Source organism: Odontesthes bonariensis, chromosome 4 (genome assembly GCF_027942865.1).
Source record: "Odontesthes bonariensis isolate fOdoBon6 chromosome 4, fOdoBon6.hap1, whole genome shotgun sequence".
Classification (NCBI taxonomy): Eukaryota; Metazoa; Chordata; class Actinopteri; order Atheriniformes; family Atherinopsidae; genus Odontesthes; species Odontesthes bonariensis.
The window spans coordinates 20237025-20254933 of record NC_134509.1 but is presented as its reverse complement, the minus strand read 5'-3'; the positions used below and the strand labels follow the sequence as shown (position 1 = coordinate 20254933).

At 43.0% G+C, this 17909-nt stretch overlaps 2 protein-coding genes across 3 annotated transcripts in view; one reads left to right on the top strand and one right to left on the bottom strand.

Moving 5' to 3' along the window:
- krt222 (keratin 222) overlaps window positions 1-3473 on the bottom strand; it is a 33146-nt gene extending 29673 nt beyond the window's left edge. Inside the window, exon 1 of the mRNA XM_075463400.1 lies at window positions 3267-3473. The gene's annotated coding sequence lies outside the window, so the exon portion shown is untranslated. The remainder of the gene's footprint in view (window positions 1-3266) is intronic.
- Window positions 3474-12967: 9494 nt separating this feature from the next.
- On the top strand, window positions 12968-16664 carry LOC142378642 (keratin, type I cytoskeletal 50 kDa-like). Of its 2 annotated transcripts, XM_075463397.1 has the most exons (8): window positions 12969-13440; window positions 13891-13973; window positions 14243-14399; window positions 14874-15038; window positions 15137-15262; window positions 15527-15747; window positions 15987-16021; window positions 16110-16664. In XM_075463397.1, exons 1-8 carry the CDS (start codon window positions 13051-13053, stop codon window positions 16214-16216), a joined length of 1284 nt encoding a protein of 427 aa, XP_075319512.1. In that variant the 5' UTR covers window positions 12969-13050; the 3' UTR covers window positions 16217-16664. The 2 variants fall into 2 exon arrangements, with proteins under 2 accessions (XP_075319513.1, XP_075319512.1); XM_075463398.1 differs by lacking the exons at window positions 15987-16021; window positions 16110-16664 and having other exon boundaries at window positions 12968-13440; window positions 15527-15751.
- Window positions 16665-17909: the final 1245 nt, after the last annotated feature.

Genomic DNA, 17909 nt, shown 5'->3' with positions numbered 1-17909 from the left:
TTACAGATGGGGTTTACGGAAGTGAAATGAAGACGTGCATGGCATCCAGGATGTGACGGTTGTGCGTAACCAACAACTCCTCCCATGTTAGATGAATAGTACAGGGATTTCTTGTCCCGTCCGAATTGGTCATTTCTTCTCCCTGGCGTCGTCTGGTTAACCAACATTACCATATGTCCCCCCATTGAACTAGTCCCGTCCGAATAGGGCTAAAGACACAGTGGGAACAACTCTAACACCTCACTACTCACCTTTAAGTCTGTACAGGCAGACAGAGCAGAGGCTGTTATTGCCTGCAAGGAAAAATGGCCAATGGGCTTGTTTTTGGCAGAACAGCCTCCATTTGGGATGACCACCACTCCTCTTATGGTCAAGATGAAGATAAAGCTTGATAAGAAGATGGATAAATGGGGGAAGAAATCTTTTATTTCACTTGCACAGAGTAGCATTAAAGTTATACTTTGCAGAATACGGACATGGTGTGTTCTCAGATCTGCAAAGATCACTATGAATGTATTGGAGTGTTGTGTTTGTAACTTGGAAACAACCTAACTCATGATGCCACATGCAGCGTCTGCAGGTTAGACAGAAACTCAGCCAAGTTCATTATCCAGGCTGCAGAGACGCTCCTTCTTTGTGACATGTCCAGGATTATGTTAACAAGCACTAAAATCCATCCTCCTTTACCATAACCATTCTTTCTGCAGTCTATACCTGCCATTGTAGCCTGAGAACCGGTTAGAGAGGCCTTAGATTCCATGTTCCTGCAGCCATGTATCGCTGAAACATTTAGCAGTTCTTACATTTTTACTGTGACCTCATCAGTGCTCAAGCTCATCCATTCAATTGGCCAGTGGTCTTGCATTCCCAGTGATGATCTACTGAAGAAATGGCTTAAACGTCCTCTTCTTTCCATGGTTACACATCATAACAGATATGAAAAGGTTCAAAATTACCACCAGAAATCTTCCAAGCAGTACAGCCTCTAGACAAATGTAGAAAAATATTTAAGTCCAGAGCTGCTGAAACAGGGCCAAGAAAATGTACAACAGTCCACTAGAAGTGTACAGTGGTGTATAATCCTCTGTAGAGACAAGATTTAAGATTTAATTTTGCTTTATTGTCATGTGGTCACACAAAATTACTCCTGCGCATTTGACCCATCCATGTTGGCACCTGTTGAACACACATGCACAGGGTGACAAAGCTCTCTGCATATATTACCCTTGTTTTTGTTTCACATTTTGAATAAACTGTTTCTTGTAATACTTTACTACATTTGACCAGGTGTCCAATATGTTGTAGTGTCATAATCAATGCTTGCAAATTGTAAGATGGTAGGCAGGGTATTCTTAAGCTGTAGCTTCTGTTGGCATCATACCCATGAATTAGGGTCTTCGGTCATCCCCTCTGACCTCCTTATTGGTGTTTGTGGACAAGTAAATACTAGCAGGACGTGGAATGTGGATGTCATGACGTAGGAACACGTATGCAGACATTGGATGTTGGACCCTGACATGCTGACATGTCTAACCTGAAGATGTATGCTCGTATGGATCGGGGTAAGGTTGTAATTGTAAATGATAATCCCATAAAATCTAATAAATTAGACTCCAAATTATAATTCATATAAAGCCATCTGAGAAAAAAGGTTCAAAGTTAAGGAAACCAACAGATTCCAGCGAAGCTTAAATCCAACTCTCCTTCTGGAGCATGCACGAGGTGACAGTGGAGTAGAAAACAATTCATATCTAAAGACATCACGGGTGGAATTAAGGTGCCGTTTACACATACCCGGGTATTTTGATAAACGAAGACCTTTCCCTTCGTTTGTGCCTTTCGTTTACACACAAACGGAGTTTTTTCCTCCGAAAACGAAGCTAAAAAAAAACTCCGGCAAAAGTGGAGATTTTTTAAAAACTCCGTTTAGCGTTTGTGTGTAAACTGGTTGAAAGACGAAAACGGAGTTTTCAGAATGGAATACGGAGTTGTCGTCATAGTACAGAGCCCCGCCCCTATCCACCATAGTGGCAGGATAACGCCATTCATTGTTTATCTGGCAAGCATGGAGGTACTAGCAGCATTTATTTTGTTGAGAGCTATACTCGCTTGTGTGATTTTGAAAATTACACTCCTACAAAGTATTGAACAACAAAGGCGCATTACGGCGCGGAGGGCAACAATTGCGGAGCTTCTGTTGGCAGACAGAGCCCGGCCATACCACCGCCAGCGACGGCGATTCTGGATTAGACCCGGACGGACTGCTTTATGGTGGGAAAATTTTGAAAATGGCTTTGTTGTCCCGGAGGAATGGAGGGAAAATTTCAGGATGTCACGATTTTCACTCCTTTCCCTAGCAGAACTGCTACGCCCGCACATCCAGGGTGAGAGTACTCACATGCGCGCTTCTGTTGATGTTGTGAAGAAAGTTGCCTGTCAGCGGTTCTCTATTAGGCTTCTGATTGGCTTGTGTGGAATTCTCATTGTTCTAACATTGCCACCGTCAGGCTTGGCGTAATTTAACAGCTCCTGATAGCGTATTTCTCCGGATCAATGTAGACGGGGTTTTTTTAAAAAACGGGGCTGTGTGCACGGGTTTTTTTTTGAAAACGAAGGTTAGAAAATATGCGTTTTTCAAAATACCCGGGTATGTGTAAACGGCGCCTAAGACTGCCACATCAAACAGCCACAACTTCCCCACTGGAGGTCACTAAATCCTAAACACTGACCCTTTAAAAAAAATTACGTACAGAAAATCTTTCTCAAAACAAATCTCATGAAATGTCATTTAATTCACGCTGCCCCATTTTAATGAACAGAACAAAACCAAGGGGAAAATGTCTCCTTTATTTGAGATAGTTACTGTTAAATCTGATACAGCGCTTCCCTTCGGTCATATCTGCTGTGTTTTTCTGTGCCTACTTTGTCTTGTGAGAGCTGCCTTTGTAAATTTGCTAGCACTGTATCTGAGTACATTTGCTTAACTGATGACTTCTGCACTGAGCAAACACGTGTGCTTTACTTAGAAACAGGATGTGTGGCTTATTAATGCAGACCACAATAAACACTGTACAAATATTGTCACTGTCTAGACTTTCTTTCTGCAGGGAATCGACATAATGCAGGTGACATTCTCATGTATCGAGGCTGTGCTTATCATCCATCAATAAGTGTGAGATGGGTGGATGTTAAGAGACAGCGACAGGGAGAAAATGTCTATCATTGGACAGTAATTGTGCAAATATCATTAATGCTGTGACACTTACTGTCATCACACTCCCACGCCCGCTCAGCAAGGTGGCCTCCTCTTGGCATCGATGACGACAAGGCCGTTTAAGAGATAAAATCCTGAAAAAAAAAAAACATGCACAGCTGGGGGCGTTGCAGACAGTTCTGGTGTGTCTGGGACAGATGATTTCTACTCTAAATGCTAACAGGGAGAGCCTGTTTCTGTATGTTGCTCCAAGAAGATCCAAGAAATAGCTTCTGACGCACGGCATGTGGGAGGAGCGCTTGAGGGCAAACGAGGCCTGAAGCAGGTGCCGACTTGTTATGCAAATTTCAGGAGAGGAGGTGGAGGCTTATGGGGTGGACACTGCTACAAGAGAGTGAAAAACAAAACGAGTCAGCCTCAGATTGTGGGTTTGCCGCTGAGCAGTCTCACGAACCTGACCTCGGTGACTCTACATTCCACTGAGGGGTGGGCGTATGGAGCTCTTTGATCCTGATGCTCCAATTCTGTACAAAGAGCCTTTTGCTGAAGATGTTTGACTGACAAAAAAATAAACACCATTTATAAAAACCCACAATAGCTTTGATCCATCCTCACAATTATGAAGCAAACTCCAAGGTGGCAGGCTTTTGTCCATGCATGACATCATTATGTGCACCACTTGACATCCGGATTGGAAGCTTTTGTGGCCTAAATCCAAATTGCAGAGGGGATTATATCGACTTAAACTCTTACCCAGACTGCTGTAACAGTTACGGTGGGCTAAGGCTCGTCTCATGAGCCTGTTCTTGTAGTATTGAGGTAGAACAATAAAAAATATTTGCATAAACAACATGCCGATCACATTAAACACGTCTGCTGAAAATAATAATCAGAATCACTTGCGGAATCACTATGTTAAATGAGTTTATGTCATAAGAAGAAAGGACCTGGTGTTGTATAGTCTGGATTGTTTTCCTGGATTCTTAAACAGGTAGTTTCGTTTCGACAACGTGGACTGAACCTCGTCATCACAAGTCTGGGGCTCATTCGTGATTAAAACAATCTGTACATGGTCTTTTGTTACTGTAACGCGGTGTGCTCAGCCTCGCCATAGGGCAAAAAAAACATTCCTACTCATCTGCTGGTTCACAAGATAACCAGAAGGATGAGAGTTATTCTCTTGAAAATAAATCTCATGGTGTCACATAGACGCATATTTTAATTAGAGAGAACTCAGCTTCTACTGTAACCTCTGTAGGACGAAAGCCTTTTGTTCATGCCGACAGAAAGCAGTGCATTGTAGTCTGACAACTGCTTAAAGCCCCAAGCTTTCGCGTAATAGAAATACATCCTGCAAACTCTCGTCTTTTGATTGCAGGTTAATACACACAAAGGAACAGGATACAGCAGACTGAAGCTGAGCGTTTGTCTTGGGTCTTGTTAACAAATGTTTAGATTAGAAGGAAATTCAAATTCTGCTGTCACGTTTGTGGGTGGAGGTGAAGAAGGTGGACCCGGGTGCAGACACGGAACAGGAGTCAGGAAGAAAAAATGAAGGAAAGTGACTAACTAGTTTATTTAGAAACTGGAACAAAAAGCACAGCATAGCTTGAACACCGTAAACCTAAACTAAACATAAAACTGATAAAATAACAGAACCAGACTGAAATACCTGCAGCAGCTTACACTGACCAGAAAACCCATGGATTCCTATGACGAGGATCTGACCATTAGTGAAGGAAACCGGGAGATTAAACGCTGTGGGGAGAGTGATCAGTGACAAGGTGCAGCTGAGGAAAAGTGGGTGCAGGTGAAGTGAGTGGAGCTGGTGACCAGACTGGAGGGTTAGAGGAGGAAGGTTAGACTGAACTTAGACAGAAACATAATGAACATAGATTGTGACACAAAGAGCAAAAGAAGCATCCAGACTGCTGTCAGCAACCAGTCCCTGCAGCCAGGCTCTGGGATGGTATGGGGTTGGATCAGGGCCCTCGGCAAAGCTCATTTCCACTTCTGTGATGGCAGCATTAATGGAGAAAAGTTCAGAGATTTTACGTCCATTCACTCAACAAGACAATGAAAAACCACAGAAAAGTTTCTCTAAAGTACTTTATCCTTCATTTCCCTTTTTCTCAGAGAGTCCCTGGAACTGTTTGGTCCAAATGCCAAGATGACAGCCAGAAATTCATCAAATCAACTGCCAAGTATTGTTTAAAAGAGCCTACTCCTTTCATTCCATCCATCTGCCTCGATGGGATATTTGCCCTGTACTCAAATCTTCTGTCATTTGCTGGTCTGAGGTGTCCTGAACACAGAGGACACAGAAAAAACTGAATGCACAGTCATCTGTCAACTGAGAGATGACCCGTGGCTTATGCACATGCACAGAGTACATCCTATTTCCTGTGATTGTAGGTGTAGCTTGTAAAAACAGGTTTGTTGTGATTCATCAAAGTTACTTTGAAAGATTTGTGTTTTCTTTCTTTTTAGGTATATATTTACCAGCGGCTGGAGCTTCCTGTCTGCAGCTCAGAAGTAGTTTGTGACTGTAAGGAGCTGAAAGTTGGGAGAATGTTGAAGTTTCATTTCATGATTGCTGTGTAACAACAACCCCAAAATACCTTGTTGATGGTGGCAGTTGTTTGAATAAGAACAATAATGTTCTGATTCGCAGAACATTTTCAGTTCATTTTGATAAACCTGGTGAGTCACACCAGAATGGGCTTTTATACTTCAGTCAAAACAACGTGCGCATTTCTCTCATCACACCCATTCATTTGACATTTAAGGTGTGGGATCTTTTTTATGTGAGGGGGTCCGGTTTGGCGACCTCAGAATCGGGTCTCTGCTTTTTGCAGATGATGTGGTTCTGTTAGCGTCGTCGGGCCGTGACCTTCAGCTCTCACTGGAGCGGTTTGCAGCCAAGTGTGATGGGATGAGAATCAGCACCTCCAAATCTGAGACCTATGGTCCTCGGCCGGAAAAGGGTGGAATGCCCTCTCCGGGTCGGGAATGAGATCTTTCCCCAAGTGGAGGAGTTCAAGTATCTCGGGGTCTTGTTCACGAGTGAGGGACGAATGGAACAGGAGATTGACAGGCGGATCGGTGCGGCGTCTGCAGTGATGCGGGCTCTGCACCGGCCCGTCGTGGTGAAGAAGGAGCTGAGCCAGAAGGCGAAGCTCTGGATTTACCGGTCAATCTATGTTCCTACCCTCACCTATGGTCACGAGCTGTGGGTAGTGACCGAAAGAACGAGATCGCAAATACAAGCGGCCGAAATGAGTTTCCTCCGCAGGGTGTCTGGGCTCTCCCTTAGAGATAGGGTGAGAAGCTTGGTCATCCGGGAGGGGCTCGGAGTAGAACCGCTGCTCCTCCGCATCGAGAGGAGTCAGATGAGGTGGCTCGGGCATCTGGTTAGGATGCCTCCTGGACGCCTCCCTGGTGAGGTGTTCCGGGCCCGTCCCACTGGGAGGAGGCCCCGGGGAAGACCCAGGACACGTTGGAGAGACTATGTTTCTCGGCTGACCTGGGAACGCCTCGGGGTCCCCCCAGAAGAGCTGGAGGAAGTGGCCGGGGACAGGGACGTCTGGGTTTCTCTGCTCAAGCTGCTGCCCCCGCAACACGACCTCCCGAGATGATGGATGGATGGATGGATGGATGGATGGATGGATGGATGGATGGATGGATGGATGGATGGACGGGTTCAGATAGTATCAGAACCAGCCTTAATGCACCTTTCAATGCCACCAACCAAACCCTCCACACCTAGTATGCTGATCATACCAGAAGAGACAAACAATGATGTGGGAGACTACCAGCTACGCATCATTCCAAACATTTCAGTTTATCATTAAGGAAACAGACATATCTCGCAGCTGAAAGCTCTCTTTGAGCGTTCTCTTGAGCCTGACGACATAACTGAAGTGAACATATGACAGTTGCTGCTGCATTTTAGTTTACATTATTTAATATCATCGATTATGTTGCTATCACTTGATTAATGCCTCTAAATATCCTGCCTCTTGTATGGTCTGGATTCTTTTCGTGAAACATGTAGTTTTGTCTCGACAGCATGGACCGAGCCTCAGCCTCGTCATCACAGGTCTGGCTATCAGTGATTGAAACAATCAATACATGGTCTTAAGTTATATTTTAGATAATAGAGCAACTCTTTCCTGTTTCAACGAGCTGGTTTGCACATATTGAAAGAAATTACTTTTCTATGGAGGAAAATTGATGTAGACATAATTCTGGTGTTGTCATGGCTGACCCCAAACAGATATGGGTGTAAAATTGACATAAACAGCAGGCTTAACCATCTGAAACCCTCCACACCTGGTATGCTGATCATACCAGAAGAGACAAACAATGATGTGGGAGACTACCAGCTACGCATCATTCCAAACATTTTAGTTTGTCATTAAGGAAGCAGACATATCTGCGGTCTTAACTGAAGGGAAACATAAACCAGTCTGGGTGGCTCCTCCCGATTCGTGAGAACCAGAACTTGAAAATCATTAGATGACGATGCGCCAATAATGTTTGTACGAAACGCAGCTTCATGCCCAGTCACACTTGCTCTTAAATGTTAGTTTGCATTTTCGAGAATCAGCAGAAAATAAAAGTTTCAAGACACAAAATGAGTGGAAACCCCCCCCCCCCCCCCCCCCAATCGTGTTTGAATTGAAGTGCTGCAGCATGGCCTAAAAAAAAAAAAAAAAACTATTATCCTTTTCACAACACCGTTTAGATTTTGTGCAACACACCTTAGGGGTTACCCTTTGCGTGTGTCTCACAAAACTATTACACTGGGTGTGGCACACTTGTCTGTCAGTCAGCGTAGATAAGGGAAGGGCACATACTACAAAACAAGTCAGCACAGAGTAATTACAGTTGTTTACTGGCAGTCAGGGGGTCAGCAGACAGGCTGTTGCTGATGAATGGTCATGTTTGAGAAGGTTAGCATTTAGGACCGACATTACAGCAACTGGAAGAGTTCATCATCAGCACAAAAGGTTGTGCCACAGAAACAACATGAGGGAAAATACTTGAATAATACTGTAAAGTGGAATGAAAAACTGTTTTAAAACCTTCGTTAACTGGATATTCGGCCACTTGAGGACTGCAAACAAGCTGTAAACATAACGTACAGTATAAAAGGCCATTAAATTTGCAATTTTTTTCCTATTTCTAGCTTTTCTGAAGCTGAATTAGTCTTCTTTTCAGCTCAAACTTCTGGGAAACACTTTGCCCTTAACCTGATCAGCTGCAGACTGGCCTTAAAGATATCAACAGGCATAACAGTGTTGCAGGCTCGAAATATAACATTGAAATTGCATTTTAACTAAAAGTGCGAACAAGAGAGTGTCTGTTTGCAACTAAATCTTAAAGTAAGAGTAACCGTCGGCCAAAGTTTTCTTAACTTGATTTCTGGGATCTATTGTGTGTTTGCAGTCATGATTCACCAGATTCCTGGAACTGTGACAGTTGAGGATGAATACACATAAAGGGGATAAAGGCACTGGCGTTGAATTACTAGACAAACCCACCTCCACAGTTGGAAAGTTTTTTAATAAAAACTTCCATATACATAAAACATATAATTACATCCATTTTTCACACCTTCTTAGTCCTGTTCGATATCATTTAAGAGCTGGAGTCTATCCCAGCAACTGTAAAGCCTCAAATCAAAAACTTATTGTTGACCAACATAACTGTATTTAGAAGATATCACCAATTTTTAAATTTGATGCAGTCCTGTTTCCCATCGTGTTCCATCAGCTTCCCTTTAATGACACTTTTTAACGCTTTGGGAACTGAGGATGCTGATTGTTGCAGTTTTTCAAAGGAATCTGGGTCCATTCCTGCTGAATCCCAGATTTCAGCTGCTCAGCAGTCCCTGGTTGTTGTCGTCTGGTTCTCCTCTTCATGATGCTCTGTACATGTTCAACAGGAGACAGATGTGGACAGATGTGGGATGCAGGCAGGCCGGTCAAGCTCACACACTCTGTGTATCTGATGTCACGTGGGTATGGGGAAGGTAGGACACGGGAGCGGACTTCAAAAGAAAACTGGATTTATTTCACAAAAAACAAAGTACAAACAAAAAGCGCGGCAGAGCCGGATTCAAAAACGTAACTGTGACAAACAAACAAAAAGACTAAGCATGGCATGGGATAAATAAATAAATACTTAGCTTGGTAAAGGGGATGAAGATCATGGGGAAAAACAGGTAACATGGGAAACATGCATGCATGACGTTAAGCATTTTCTGGCGCATAATGTGACGTTTAAGAACCTAAAACGACGTTTCTCCCAGTTGACACGGCAACACATAACTGGTGTTATCAGAAATCTCCACTTTGGCCGGAGGTTTTAGAAATAATCGTTTTCTGTGATAAAAACGGGGTTTTGGTGTAAATGAGAGGCCAAACCGCAGGAAAATATCTGCGTCTTCCTATCGTGTAAACGGGGCCTAAAACATGGGAAAACTAAAAACTAAACATGGACTAAAAACCAAAATGTGACCTAAAACATGATAACTAAAAACAGAAGTCCCATGGCGTGACATCTGAGAACACGTGTCCACTGTCTTTCTGTCCATCTGAGATGAGCTGGTGTCCAGAGAACTGGGCTAAAAACGAAGAATCTTTCTTGCCATTTTTACCCTAAATGTGAATCTAAGATCTTACCTGATTTTCCCATTAGCTTCACATAGCTCAAACACGCCAGCACTTTTATTAGTTCTTAGGAAATCAAGTTTGAAAAAAAGGTTCAGTTAGTCACAAAGCACAAGAAGATAAAAGAAAAAGAGAACATTTCATCAAAGGTCAGGCTACCGCACTCATCCATCCAGCCTGTCAATCACCTCTAATTGAACCATTTTATGACCCACACGGATGATTATACAGAATTTAAACAGTACGTAAATGTGCTTGAACATGAAATTCATGAGAACTCAGCCCTCTCAGGTACAGAGGACTTGTGTTTCAATCCTAAGTATTTGGCTCACTGCCGAGAATATCATCTTTCAGTTTTGATGAGGAAACCTCTGCCGCTGCCAACGTAGTTATTAACCATTACTTTAAAGGTTTTTTGGAGCTGTATCGAGGCATTATCTTCAGTTCAGAGAAAGATTCCTAAACTGTTGAAGCATAAAGTAATAATCATCAACATCCATGTGCCACTGAACAGGAAGACTTTTGATACACTTTTGGACAAAAGACCACCTGGATTTAAATGTTCTTGCACTGATCTGTCTGCATGCGACAGACATGATGTGATAATTGTCAGGAGAAGAGCTGAAGATGATGCATATGCGCTCAAACTAATTTGTGTTCGTATCTCAGTTGGGAACAAAATTCACAAAGCGTCTTTGTATTCTGATGATGTGCTATTATTTATTGCTAACCGAGAAGTCTCGATACCGGCAGTAAAAGTTTATTTAAATCGCACCTTTCACCAGTTTCACCAATTCCAGTAAAATACACAATGACATAAAATACTTAAAACATTGGGGCGGTCTGTAGCGTAGTGGGTTAAGCAGCTGCCCCATGTACGGAGGCTACAGTCCTCGCTGCAGCGGGTCCTGGTTCGAGTCCCGCAACGGTTGGCCCTTTGCTGCATGTCTTCCCCCTCTCTCTGCCCCTGCTTCCTGTCTCTCTCTCCAACTGTCTATCCATTAAAGGCATAAAAAGTCCCCAAAAAATATTGAAAAATAAAATACTTAAAATAGAAATACAAAGTCTAACTAAAATCTTATTGCAATAAAAACATCTTTTGCTGCTTTCTGAAAGTATCCACAGAGTCCAAACCACGTATAACTAAAGGCAGTGCATTCCACATTCGGTCTCCTTGAGTCCTGAAGTGAGTGTGAGGGACTTTTAAATGATTCTGAGTATAAATTTGGCCAATTTACAACTTACAAAATCAATTTTTCCAAGTCAGAAGCTCTTCCTTTGGGTGGGATGTACAATCTTTGTCCCCCACTTAGTTGGTCATCGCAGGGCTTTACATGTTTGGGAATAGTGATAATCCCATCATGTCACCAGTTATATGGAGCTAACTTCACACCTCTGTTGAAGCCTACATGTGAGGATCTTAAAAAGCCGATTTCCTTATCACTCAGTGGGGTTACATGGCACTGAAAGGATCGGATTATTGGCTAAATTACAATAAGACCGAGTTATTAAGTTCATATAGACACCTTAATCGGAAAAGAAATTTGGATCGAATCGGATTACTCGCGATCAGATTAAGACCCAGAGATAACTCAGTTGAAAGTCAAATTAAACCTGCTTGAAGACGGTGAAGCACGTGGTGAATTAGACTTTGCGTTCTGCGCATGCTCCAGATTTTTTCCCGGGGTCGTGAACTGGAAGTCAAAGGAGACGATATTACTGTTGTTGTCGCCGTGGGAAAGAAACAAACAACACGATGGAGAATACGCCGTTGAGCATCTCGTTTGTGCAACAAGCAGCTCATCACAGACCAAATGTAGAGGGACGTAGCTTCATCTTGCTCTTCGTTCTCCATCTTTCTCCAATGCCTGAGTTTGTTGTTGTTGTTGGTGGTGAAGAGGTCAACAGGAAGTGGCTCTATTAGCAATAGCTGAAATGGGTACAGCGCCACCTATCACACCGGGGTATGACATGCTTTGTGCCTATGATTCCATTCATTCACCGCCATATATCCAAGGATAATTACCCTTGCTCAGATAAGGAGCAACTCATTCTTATTGTAATTTAGCCAATAACCCGATCCTTTCAGTGCCATGTAACCCCACTGCATGATGGGAAGGATTTCATTATTCCAGATCAACATTTTACCCGAAATTCACATCAGACTCAAATATCTCAACAAGAAATTATTGTTCTGTAATTAAATATTTTTGAGGATGTTTCACGTAACATCATCATCAGGTAAAAATGATGTTTTTCACAGAATGTTGGAAAAGTTTTCCATAAATATTTCCATACTTCTGATTAAATAATTAAAGCTGAAACACCACAAATGTTAAAGAAGATCAAATCTAATTCAAAACAAAGACATAAAACATACTATTTTTTTTTTTTTTACAGTGATCTGAGCACACGTGAGCGTGAAACAGCAGGATTATCTGCTTATTCTGAGCTGAAATTAGAGGATCTGTCACAGCTTTATCGTCACTTGATTGTTGGAGTGTTTTATGGAGAACTATTCCTGAAGACTCCTTAAAGAAAGGACAGAAAGCAGAGGGTTCAGGCTGTGTTGGAGAATAAAGGAGCTCAGACCAGATATTCACTTTAAAGCTGCTCAGAAGTGAACAAACTCTGTTTTTGCCTTATAAGCCGTATTAATATTTAATTTTGGATGTGTTCCAACAAACCACTGAACTTACCTCCTGTTTTCCTGACAGCATATGAATAAATGAAGGCGTCCTTGTGACGTTACACAGCACTGTAGTTTTATTTTTTATCTTCTAAACTAATCAACTAAATGTAGTTCATGTGTTTTTTTGTTATCGCTGATATTCACTTTAAGTATTGCATTATTTCAGTTTGATAATCTGGTTTGTGAAATACTGTCAAGTGTAAAAATCACTGACCTTTCAAGACTTTTTCGGTCACTTTGTGAAAGTTGTGAAATGACAGCCGTTACATATCACAAAGAAGACCCACCCCACCTTTGTGTTGTCACACCTGTGCTAGTAAAACAGCATCTTGCCGCCTACCTGTTGGCCGCTCCCACTTCCGGCCAGCCTTATATAAAGTTCATCTTCTCGGCAGCCTCAGCACCAGCTCCAAAGAAACTCCTGGGAACAGAAAAGAACGGAACGGAACGGAATAGAAGCCACCATGACCTCCATACGCCGCTCTGGGTTATCCTCCATGTCGCTCTCCTCAGCGCCCACCTTCATGAGCAGCCGCCGCGCTCCGAGCGTCTATGGCGGGGCAGGTGGCAGGAACGTGCAGGTGTCCTACGCCTCCAACGGCCTCGGCTCGGGCTTCGATCTGTCACAGGGGCTCTCAGGTGGCGACAGCGCTAACTTTTCGGTGTCTACCAACGAGAAGGCGACGATGCAGAACCTGAACGACCGCCTGGCCACTTACCTGGACAAGGTGCGCTCCTTGGAGTCTGCCAATACGAAGCTGGAGCTTCAGATCCGCCAGTGGTACGAGAACAAGACCCCCACTGTGAGAGACTACAGCAAGTATCAGGTCATCATCGACGACCTGCGCAACAAGGTAAGATTCTTTATTAACTTTTTTTCCTGCCTCTACCATTATTATTACGTCTTTTTTATTATTCATTATTGTCAAATTAGTCTAAAACAAGACAAAAAAAAATATAAAGGTCGCATAATGACACATGTTAAAGCTTGTCAAATGGAATAAGACGGTAGATGACATCATTAAAAAGAATATAGTGTCTTCAAACTGCCAGCACACTCATTAAAGCCTTGTTAGCTGCATCCCATAATGTGTGCCTTCAGGATGGAACCGTACAGAAAGCAGTTTAATTCTCCTCTAACCTTCACTCCACCCCCAGTCTGCTAATGTTTAAAGAGCAAAAGTGTGATGCAATGTCAACAATGGAATGCAAGTGAAGCTTACAGAAAGCTAATCTACTAAACAATTAAACCCGCATCTTTGACACAGAAGAAGCCTCTGACAGTGTCTCTGTTATTTCTCTAGATCAGCGCTGCCTCGCAGGATAATTCAAGGGTGATGCTGCAGATTGATAACGCCAAACTGGCCGGAGAGGACTTCAGAATGAAGTGAGTGGAAAGGTTATGTCAAAATGTATCATCCTCGCTGAGTGAAAGCTTAATTACGTGATTCATGATGACAGTCTTGCACTGGAGAGATGTAATGATTAAATAATTACTCTACATTGTTACACAGTTGAGTCAAAACATTGTGTGTGGACGTGTGGACATTGTCACAGGGCTGTAACGGACAGCAGAGTGGTAGAACTGGTCTTACTGGTTTTGGTTTGTTATGGTGTTGAGCAGCAACACAAACATGCTGGTCTTTCACCACACAGGTTTGAGAACGAGATGGCGATGCGCATGTCGGTGGAAGCAGACATTGCCGGGCTGCGCAAGGTTCTGGATGAACTGACCATGACTCGGTCTGACCTGGAGATGCAGGTGGAGGGCCTGAAGGAGGAGCTGGTCTTCCTGAGGAAGAACCACAAAGAGGTGGGCGATAACATCACATCGGAGATCTAACAGAACACAAAGACTCCGGATCCGTTAAAAGTTCATTTCCAGAAAACGTTATTTATCCTCGTGAAGCTTTAGAAAATACCTGCAGTGACATGTAATTATCTCCTCCTCCTAACAAAACTCGTTTAGATCGTCTGCCGTGGGTTTAAGTTTGATGATTAAAGGTGCAGCTGCCACAAAAAGCTCTGTGTGCTGCCAAGAAACAAAGGTTCAGATAATATCATCTGACAACAGCATATCTCAGAATAATTGCCCATCAACACAGAAGACATAAATACATCAAACGACTGTTCCCTCACTGATTTAGAGGCTGTTTTCTGCTTATGAATTCAGTTTTAACTTCTTGAACGATACGTCTTAGAGGTCTGCTCTTTGTTTTAGGATCCTGTTTCTTTCTCAGCTTTCCTCTTTCATGCTCCTCATCTTTAGCCGTTGTCTTGCTTGTAGGAGCTTGCAGCCCTGCGGGCCCATGTCACCTCCAGCTCTGTGAACGTAGAGGTGGACGCCAAGCCCCAGGAGGACCTGACCAGGATCCTGGACGAGATAAGAACTCAGTATGAGGCCATCACTGAGAAGAACCGCCGTGAGATGGAAGGCTGGTACAAGGTCAAGGTAAGAAGAGTAAGAGAGCACACGGTCTGCCTCGTGGTGTCAGGAAAGATGTGCCTTTAAAATCAAGTCATTCTTGTGTCCACTTTGAAATCTTTCAGTTTGACGAACTGAACAAGGACGTGGCATCCAGCAGCGAGACTCTCCAGACCTCCCGAAGTGAAATCAATGAGCTTAGGAGGACCCTGCAGTCCCTTCAGATTGAACTGCAGTCCCAACTCAGCCTGGTAATCGCCTCTCAAACACATCCACACATCTTTCTGATCTGTTGATTAGCTCAGCGTTGAATCTGCAGAGTCTGTAGTTACACATTCACATCATGTTTAACCCATTAAGACCTGATGAAACCTCAGGTCTGATTAGGTTAACTTAACCGTGGGCAGGAGTCACTCTTTCCACCCGTTTTCTGGGACAACTTGTGTAGTGGAGCAGTCTGAAAACAGCAGTTAGAGCTCACTAACGGCTCCTCTTGCGTTTGTCCTCCTGTGCAGAAATCCGCTTTGGAGGGTCAGCTGGACGAGACAGAGTCCCGCTACGCTCTGCAGATGAGGCAGCTCCAGCAAATGGTGGACAGCCTGGAGAGTGAGCTCAGCCGGATGAGGGCAGACATTGAGCGGCAGTCCAGCGACTATCAGATGCTGCTGGACATCAAAACCAGGCTGGAAATGGAGATCGCAGAGTACAGACGACTGCTGGATGGAGAGGCTGTGCAGTAAGGGAGTTATTAGGAACATCAGTCTGTAACTGGAGAAAATTAAAGATTCAGCTTTACTAAACAAATCTTTGTATTAAGGAATTTTTAGGCTTTATTGCTTGGATGAGAGCAATGATTCCACTCTCATGTGTAGTCTGCAGTCTGAAGCTAAAGCTAGTTAGCTTTCCATAAAAAGTAACAAAATGTTGAACGTCGCCTTTAACATTTGTATCATGTTACTTCTGTCCATCTTCTAGGACAGTCCAGGTCGTAAAGGTGGTAGAAGAGAAGCGTAAGTTTGCATCACTGTTGTATTTCATTCTCGTCGCACGTTAGAAGGAAACCAACATAATTTAATTCCACTCCAATCTCCACTGCAGGTAAACCGGTCATCACCCAGAGGACGAAGGTGGTGATTGAGGAGCTCGTGGATGGAAAAGTGGTGTCCCGCACGGAAGATGTGGACACGGAGATCATCACCAAGTAGTCTGAGCCAAAGAATCGAGCAAAAAGTTTAAAAAAGGCTCCTTATTTTCTGACGTCTGCTCAATGCGTCCGACGGAGTTATTATTCATCTCCTGAATGTTTGTTTGGATTTACCGTCAGAAAAAAAAATAAACAAAGCCAACAAAATGCTTCTGAAAATTAAAAAGAGATGAGATAAATAATGAATATTTTCTCACATCATTCACAAACAAACATGCCGCAGTACCACATGTGACCACCAGAGTTCGCTGTGGAACTTATTAAAGAAAATAACCTGTGATAAAAGACAGGAAACATCCACCGGTTTGTATTGTTGTTTCTTATTAGGGTTTTTCATAGATATATTTACAATGTTAAAGGTGTCAAAGGTAATGTTTGAGGTGCTTTCTTATGACAATTATCCAAAATTGTCCAAATCATATGAAAATAAAAATATCTACTGTATCTACCATCTGTGTTTGCTGCTTTTAATTCACACCAGTGAGTAGTCTCTGACATCTTTATTCTTCTGAGCACTTCTGGCTTCCTCCTGTTTCCTTAGCTGAAAACCCAGAGAAGAGAAGCTAAAACTGGAACAATAGTATCTCTTAAAGCCATCCACATTCATATAAACAAGCACTCTGGAGACTTGCCTTCTCATAGTCATGAGCAAAGTTTTTGCCTGTCACTCGTTGCTGTGAGCGCAGCAACGATGTTGAATAAATGCACAGAAAATGAGCTCGTGCATCACAGCGCGAAGAAATGTTCCTGCTTTTCCTCCATACTTTTTTCAGGTATTCAAAATAATACCGCTACCATTTGAAGTTATGAGTACAACATTCTGATGTTAACTTCCTTTTTCATGATCACGAAGCATTGTTAGAGACTGAACTATCTGAGAACTTATTATCGGATCTGAATTAAAACATAATTCCTGCTATTTAACTCCAAAAAAGAAAGTAGTTGGGATGGTATGAAATACGCAATAAACAAAGAAATAACAAAATCCCAACGGTTCTTGCATTTACTTGGACTTTTATTTCTTTGCAGCCAGTATGGACCCAAGATATTCAATGTTTTTTTTTCATTACCTTCATTTAATTTCTTTATATCCATCCATTTCATTTCAGACCTGCAACACATTCTTTATAAACCTGGTACGATAAAGCTTTCGCCACTTTGTAACGTTTCCTTCTCCCAACACTTGAAGACGTTCTGATATCGAGGACACCAAGTGATGGAGAGTTCCAGCTGTTATTTTGTCCCATTCTTCCTGCAAACACGTCTCCAGGTGTGCAGCAGCACGGGGTGGTGGTTGTTTCAGAGTTTGGGGACAGGTCAGGACTGCAGGCAGGCCAGTCCAGCACCCGTACCCTCCTCTTCCTCAGCCATGCCTTTGGAACGTGTGCAGAATGTGCTTTTACATGGTCTGCTTGAACGATGCACGGACGTCCCTGGAACAGATGTGTTCTTGAAGGCAGTATATGCTGCTGTAAAATCTCAGTGAGTTTTTCTGCATTAATGTAGTTAACTTGTTCACCTTCTTAGGGCTGTGTGTCTCATTCTCCATCCCTCATCCTTTACTTCATCCTTTACCCCATCCCATCTCTTTCCATATCTCCTCACCCATTCATCTGGGGGTGGAGGGGTCCATCACAGACCTCAAACCTCACGTGAGCCAGAATTGGTGAAGATTTTTCCCTGCACTTGCAGTG